This window comes from Cebus imitator, unplaced genomic scaffold (assembly GCF_001604975.1).
Source record: "Cebus imitator isolate Cc_AM_T3 unplaced genomic scaffold, Cebus_imitator-1.0 Scaffold36, whole genome shotgun sequence".
Lineage (NCBI taxonomy): Eukaryota > Metazoa > Chordata > Mammalia > Primates > Cebidae > Cebus > Cebus imitator.
Genome location: NW_016107351.1, coordinates 4,551,899 through 4,559,313, shown reverse-complemented (window position 1 = coordinate 4,559,313; position 7,415 = coordinate 4,551,899). Strand labels below are relative to the sequence as shown.

The window sequence follows — 7,415 nt, the reverse complement described above, 5'->3', positions numbered from 1 at the left end:
TCTTAATTTAAAATTGATGTTTCACGTTTCTTCTTCTAAAAAAGCAGGGGCGGGGGGCGGTGCAAAGACTAAGCTCATTATCTTTTCTCACTATGCTCTTAACAGAACACAGAAGCCTCCTCCCACTTTCAATGTGTTTCGACTGAACTCAAGGTGCAGTTTGCATGACACCCGCTCCTGCCTGCACGTCTGCTAAGCACTCCTCTCCTACCTCGAGGCCCACCCTAAGCATGAGAGATGCCACAAACAACGAAGATGGCTTGAGCAAATTTGTAGTTTATTTGCTGCAGTTCCTTGGCGCTAGTTTACAAGGCAAAAACAAACAAACAAAAACAATTAGAATAATTATAATTTTTTTAAAAACCCTGTCAACAACTTTCAGTCATTTCTTTATATTTTTGTATTTTGACAAAACTTCTTTTAAACAAATACAAAATAATCTAAAAGGAGAAAAACTATACATAGATTATTTACACCTCTGATAAATAGACTAATACTGACCCAGGTGCCTCTCTGACTAGGAAACATTTGTGAGAACCAGGTCAGGGCCTGGGCCAGCTGAACAGGCTCCAGTGCCGGCCCAGACATGCCCAGACCTTGGCAGGCACCGCCTGGTCCTCCCACCCAGAAAGTTCAGGTTTCCAGCCTGGACCCTCTTCTGTCACCCTCACAAGCTCTGGCACAAAAGTGCGTGAAGCCACTCCAGGTAGAATCTACACAAATCGGGCGGCGTAGGGGTGAGAGACTGTCCCCTTCCATTCCTCCCACCACGCCTCTGCAAAAGCTATTTCCAGAGATGCTCGCCAACCCTAAAGGATCAGAAGAGCCGTGGCGATGCGGCCCTGTGGAAACCCGCAGCTCCTCCACCTGCCTCCTCGGGGCCGCGCCCTGCACTGCCCTGTGCCAGAGCCCTGTGGAGGGGCGGGCCAAGACGGCCAGACGGCCAGCCACCTGCTCGGCCTGGACTGGCATGCTGGCCCTGGCAGAGGGGCAGGAGCTGCCCTTGAGAGTCCCTGAGAGAAAGGCAGGAAAATGCTGCGTTTCATGGCTCCCTTCACCTGGAATGAGGGCAGGGCCAGCTCACACGGTGCCTGCAGGGAGAAGAGAGATGCGAGAGGCTGCCTGGCCACCCCACCTCACTCCAGTGCACTCCACGGAGCAGATAAAGGCCCATCCTCCCCTCTAGGGGGCCCACCACAAAACGCATCCAGAGTAGTCCAGTTAGGGCTGGTTTTGAGGCAGAAAAAGCTGAAGCCCTAAGGGGATTGGGTAAGTCCTACTCCTTCCTCTAGAACGAGGACTGGAGTTCTGGGGAAAAGGAAGAAAAACCAAATATGAAACAGTTAGGTTATCCGGAAGCTCTGCCCCGATAACCTTCCTCACAGTTTTGGTTATTAGGTATTTAGCTCAAGGAAAATGCTGACTTTCTACGTTAAAGCCCCACAAGAACCTGGATTCTGAAGGAGGAAAGTAACGTAAGCATCCAGTCAGTTCTCTCCTCTCTCCTCGGCGCTCCGCAGGCACTTGGGATGGAGAAACATCTGCGGGAGCTGCTGGACTGCATGCTGCTGCTGGCTGTGCCCCCGGCCAGAGTAGGCCCCGAGTCTGACTGTGCTGTCCGAGGCCCACTGCACCTCTGCCCTCTGTGTCCTCGACCTCACCTGTCTCTCTCGCCCAGACAAGCACTAGGCAGCCAGCTCCCACAGCACAGGAGAGGTGGGCCAGGCCCTGCCGCGGGCCCAGGCTGATGCCCCTCAGCTGCAGCCCCGGGTGCTCTTCTCCAGGGAGAAGCTCCCAGAGCAGTCAGGGCAGAATGCACCTGAGCAGCACTATGTTCTCTCTTAAAAAAAAATAGATCTTTATAGTATGTGGCTTCTCTTCCTTTCCACCTTTTTTCTTAACATATAATAATATATGGATACATGTATTTATGGTGCAGGGGTTGAAGGCTTCTTCACCGGGACAACCAGGAGGTAAACAGTTGGTGCCAAGCTCTGCTACCAGAACACTGGGCAGAGAAACTGGCCAGGAGGCTGCCCTGCCAACAGGAGCTCTGCCCTGTGAGAGAGAAAGGCTCAGGAGCCCATGCTGGATAGACGGCCGGTCCCCTCTTCCCCAGTGATAACTGCCCACCCTTCTCCCACTTAAAAAAAAATAGCAAAAGCTGAAGCTAGTCTCTAGGAATCCAGGGCGGGGCCTGGCAGAGGACTCTCTGCTAGGCAGCAGCACATCCGTGGAGGCGCGGGAGAAGGGCGGGAGCTCTGAAGCCCCGCAGACCGACGCCCTCGGCTGCACGCTCAGTGTCGCTTCGTGGAGGAGACCTTCTTTTTCCGTGCCGCGAGCATTTCATAGAAAGGGTCCCTGCTGATGGCTGCTCTGGAGCACAGAAACGGAAGAAAACAGAGATGTGAGGGATGGAATCAGAAGAAACACATCTGGGCAGGGGCTTCTCAGGGGCTCCTCGTGCCCTGAAGCCCCTGTCCCACCCCACCATCACTGCAAAGGCCAAGTTAGTGTCGTCCACCCTTGCTGTGTCCACACAGTGACTTACGGTGATACACTTCGAAATAGACACAGGAATACATGACGAGATAATTTTGGGGTCTTTTTTACCTGTTTCAATGTAATAATCAATTGACATTTAGGAACAGAATCATGACACATTCTGACAGCTATATTCAAATTCAGAGAAAAAAACCTGTGCTTGAGTTTCATGACCTCTGACTTTTCTTTGCAGCAGCGAGTGCCATGTAATCAAGCTGTGTCACAGGCAGTCCTCTGGCACGGGGTGTGTGGCAGCTGGCATGGTAATGCAGCAGGGCCTTCCAAGCCCCCATGTGCACTGGTTCAGTAACTCAGGCTCCATGACCCTGCAGGCAGCACTGCCCGGCCCGATGCTGCCAGTGGGGCACTGGGGACAGACCGGCTGGACTTGGCTGGGTCTCCGGCACACAGGGAGGGGACTGAGCTCATGCCTGTGCCAGAGCCACGAAAACGGCAACACCAGACGCGAGCGGGCTGAAGCACCTGCAGCAGACCAGCAACTCCACAGCCCTGGGTCTATCATTCTCGACTTTCAAGCAAGTTATGGTCTACAAGCCTTGACACTTCATTTCTTTCCAGGGAAGCAGTATCCTAAGTGATGATTTGTCCCAGAGCTCAGGCACAAGCCTCCTGACTGCAGGCAGGGCACTTGCCCCTGCTGAGCGGTGGCACCAGCAGCTGCTATGGCTCCCCTGAGCTGACCGGGATCCTATTCACAAGAGATGATGTGTCCATGGAAAATGTTTCTGCAGCTCCTCGGGGAGTGCTAGGGACTGAACAGTACTAGAAACACGTCCGGATGGGATCTCACCAGGAAGGGGTCTGACAACCCAAAGTGCTCTCATGAGGGAATCTGGCCAGCCAAAACATCGCTTTCATTTTTGGAAGTATTGGGGTGAATCTCCCTTGGCTTCTTGGGTCGGTACCTTTTAGGTAAGCCGGGTGTTTCTGCAGGTGTGTGTGGCCCTGCCCTGTGTGCAGAGGCTGAGTGTCGGGTGATGAGGAGGGCTGGGCTGCAGTTGGACACCAGGCCCTGGTCAGCCCCGCCTGGCTCTGCATGCTGCTCCTCACTCCCACGTCCTCACATGGGAGCTGGAAATGCCCTGCCTCCCTGGGTTCTGGGGAGTCAAACAGAGATCCGTATACAAAGAGCACATCTCGGCGCCCAGCAGACACACTCGACGGCAGCCGCTGTTACTGCTGACGCTGCAGTTCCACTGCTTTACCTCCGGGTACAGCATGAAGAAAGTCCCAGCATTACAGAACACACCTGACTCCATAGAAGCGAATGCCATGGCAACCCACAGGCAGGGGCACCAGAACAGAGGTTGCTGGGAACTCTAGGAAAAGCATGTAGAGAAAAACGTGTCCTAAACTTGACCTCCAAGGCCTTTCTGGCAATACTGGGGAAGAGGCATCCACCAGCCAGATCCTCTTCCTGCTCCTGTCATCACCACTGTTTCCACTGGGAGAAGTAGCTAGGGCCAAGGACAGCTGAGGCTGCGAGGTGGTTGCCAGTGCAGCTGCATGAGTCACACTGCTCAGGTCTGAGGACCCGCTCCACCTCTGTGTGGTTTTGGACAACTTACTCAAGTGTGCCGTCCTCAGTGTCCTCAGCTGTGAAACGGGGATATTAACCCTAATGGGCCCACCTTGCACCAAGTGCAAGGAGGTTTGAGGACAACGTGTCCGCAGAGTGCCAGTCTGAAGATCCGAGGCTGAGACCAGCCCGCTTCGGGACAGGCCAGAGGAGCCCAGCAACCCCACACAGGAGAGCTCAGCACTCACTCTCATTAAAGGATTGAATGATTCTAAGTGTCGCTTTGAAAAATGCTTAGTTTTTCCAACCACAGAAGTAAAAACCACATGAAAGACACATGTACAAAACCAGCCAAAACTTTTATGAAAGACCAGTGAGGGGAGGCCAGGAAGCCCACCAGCCAGCAGTCAGAGCACACATGCGGCTCCAGGGGAGAGGCAGGGTGGCGCTCACAGTGGGAGACATGGCGGAACAGCAGGTGCTTTGCCGCATGACGGAGGAGGTGGGTACAAGCTAAGGAAGCCGTGTCATCGACAGGAGCGACACGGATTAATTCATAAACGGCGTCAGGACCATCAACTATTCATTTGCAAGAACAAAGGTAAAATCCTGTACAACGCTTACTTCAAATCTTATATAAAAACCACATTTTATAATGATTCAAGAGTTAAATTGTTTTTCAGTATGTTAAAAAAAGGATGCAGGTCCCCCATAACACTGCTGTTTTCTTCCCCAGAACGCAGGGCTGATGCCATTACTAGCAGGGGACTCTGAAAACACAGTGGTGCTGCGTCTGCTCATGGAGAGTGGGCTGGCCCCTGCTCATGGCCACACTTCCCATGATGGCTGTCATGCCAGTGAAGCTGCCGAGGTCTGTGCCCACCACATGATCTCATTTAATCCTCACAAGAGCCCACGAGTCAGAAATGACCTCTATCAGACAGAAGAGGTAGGTGACCTGCCTACCAGGCACCGTGCTCAGAGGGACAGAGCAAGGACTCAGCACAGTGTGACCCAGCACCAAATCCATCCTCTCCCCGCCTGGCTCCTATCTCTTTTCACTGCATGAATTTTCAGATTTACTTTTGAAGGGATCAATCATCTATCTTTTCCTTCCATCATCACATCATCTCCATCTTCAGTCATTTATTATTTAACCTTGGCCAAAACCTACCCTGGTTTGAGTAGAAATATCGAAAGCTAAAACAAAGGCTAGAGCATATCGGACTCTCTGAGGAAGGGGGCTGTAGCCTGGGCAGGAAAAAGCCCGTCACACAGTACACAGAGGACTTAGAGGAAAAACTCCCTGTTTTCCAGGTGAAGTCACAGGCAGCTGAAGAGCCTTTCTCAGGAAAACAGCTGGGTAAACTCTCATGGATGAAGCACCCAGGAGGGAGGACAAGGCTGTGCTCTCAGGAGCAAGCCTCATGGAGAGAAGGCAAAAGCAGATGCTCAGTCTTGATCCTCACACAGGGACTGGAGGCAGGACCAGGCGGACCAAGGCCCAGGGAAGAACATGAAGCAAAAGAAGCCCATTGGCTTCAGAAAGCTGTGTTTCCAGATACTTTTCCCATTGGAAGTCTCCAGCCCCATGAGAAACCTGACATGGCTGGAGCAGAGCCGAGAGTGAGGAGTCAGAGCGCTGGACTTGGAGCTCGACTTCTTAGCTGTGGAACTCTGAGGAGGCTTTTCCCTCCTCCTGGACCTTGGATGATGCTATTTGACCTCCAGCGAATGTCTTGACCTCTATGGGCCGCAGTTTCCTCATCTGTAGCTAGGAAAATGGTGTCTCGTAACATTCACAAATGATAAAACATGACTACTGTCACCACGGAGCTGTTGCTATAATGCGAACAGCTTCCTCGGACATGGAAAGGCCAGCTCAGCAATGGCATCTGTGCCTGCAGCTCACTCACCTCTTCCCATTTTGGGTCTATGAGGACACTTGGGGAACCCAGATGGGACGTGCTCTTTTACATACGCTGTAATAGACAAAAATCCAAAGGCCTCCCAGGAAGTCATCTGGGAACCAGGACCAAACTTCCCTAAGAACGTAACACTGGGAGCACAGAAGAGGTGCAGGCGGCATGTTTGGCCACTAAGACGATGAATACCTGGTGAGTGAGAGCCCGTCAGGCACACCCACCTCCCTTTCTCTGAAGTCACTTACTTAATGCACTTCATCCACTCCTCCTTCTCCTCGGGCGTCGGAGCTGAGATTCGGTAAACAGTGTGGTTCCCCTCCACCACCCGCCCGTCAGCCTCAGTCTTGCAGGCCTTGATGACTTGGTCTTTATTGTCAGGGATATAAAGCTCAAAGCAGTTCTGAGAATCAAAACAGGGAGGAAGAGACTGAAGCAAAGGATGCTGCTGACTGAGAAACATGCTGATTTCTTTCCCCAAGGCCTCTTTATTCTAACCTTCACAAAATACAAGCAAGACATATTTTCCTATGGAAAAGTGAAGCTTAGAAGTGGAACTCTGGAGACTGTAAATTGCATAGAAATAAGTCTTGTTAGCAAACATATCAACCTGATATAAGTTAGCTCCACTTCTAATGCACGTAAAATATGGAGAGAACAACCGGTTACTGAAGGCTTTTTAAAGTCAAGCCAGTAACATCATGATGGTCCAAAACAAAGAAAAAATAAATATAAGGTGTCCCAAGGTTATAAATTAAATAGCCCACCCTTGAGTGTTTGCTGTCGCCGTCTGAGGAGGGGCAACTTCTACACCTCATGTGATATTCACCAAGTGAAACTAAACCAGATGGACAGCACAGAAAGAAGTGATTTAGTCTCATCTTTGGCTTGAACAATATAATCAAAAATTAGACTAAATAAAAGACCTGATTATGCTTTTCAATGCTTTGGTTTTGGGTTTTTAAAAAAAATCTTTGAAACGCCCATCCCTTTTCTCCCCTCAAAAATACTCACTGGTTTTTTGGAGTCCTCCACTTCCCGGATACTCAGATTCTCTAAAGGGATGATTCCACGGGGCTCCTTATCCTACAGAACAGTGGGAGAGAGGAGGTTTAAGGACACACACGGTCAGATTCCTCCCCAGCAACTCATCCTAACTCTCCTGCCTTCTCCCAGGACATGATGTTCACAAATCGGCCTGAGGGACCACTCTTTACGTTCCAAAATAAGAACAGCGTCAAGAATGCCTGAGGATTGCCAAAAGAACTGCAGGTCCTCTGTGAATAGAAAGCCCAGGAGATTCAACAGGTACCTTGAGAGTGCCTGGCAATGACCCAGGCCCGGTCCTCAAGCAGGGAGCGTGCAGGCTCCTTCCTCTAGAAGGGCCTTTCCCTCTCCCCTTTGCCTGG

The 7,415-nt window shown here is 51.3% G+C and overlaps 1 protein-coding gene across 4 annotated transcripts in view; it reads right to left on the bottom strand.

The window, feature by feature from the left end:
- Positions 1-256: 256 nt before the first annotated feature.
- CYTH1 (cytohesin 1) overlaps positions 257-7,415 on the bottom strand; it is a 106,148-nt gene continuing 98,989 nt past the window's right edge. For 2 of the 4 annotated variants that reach the window (XM_037737218.1, XM_037737217.1), the window contains exons 11-13: positions 7,021-7,092; positions 6,255-6,409; positions 257-2,376 (exon numbers count right to left, since the gene is read on the bottom strand). In XM_037737218.1, coding sequence (XP_037593146.1) covers positions 2,298-2,376; positions 6,255-6,409; positions 7,021-7,092 — 306 coding nt within the window. In that variant the 3' untranslated portion in view covers positions 257-2,297. The remainder of the gene's footprint in view (positions 2,377-6,254; positions 6,410-7,020; positions 7,093-7,415) is intronic. The other 2 variants (XM_017524991.2, XM_017524990.2) reach the window with 1 other exon arrangement.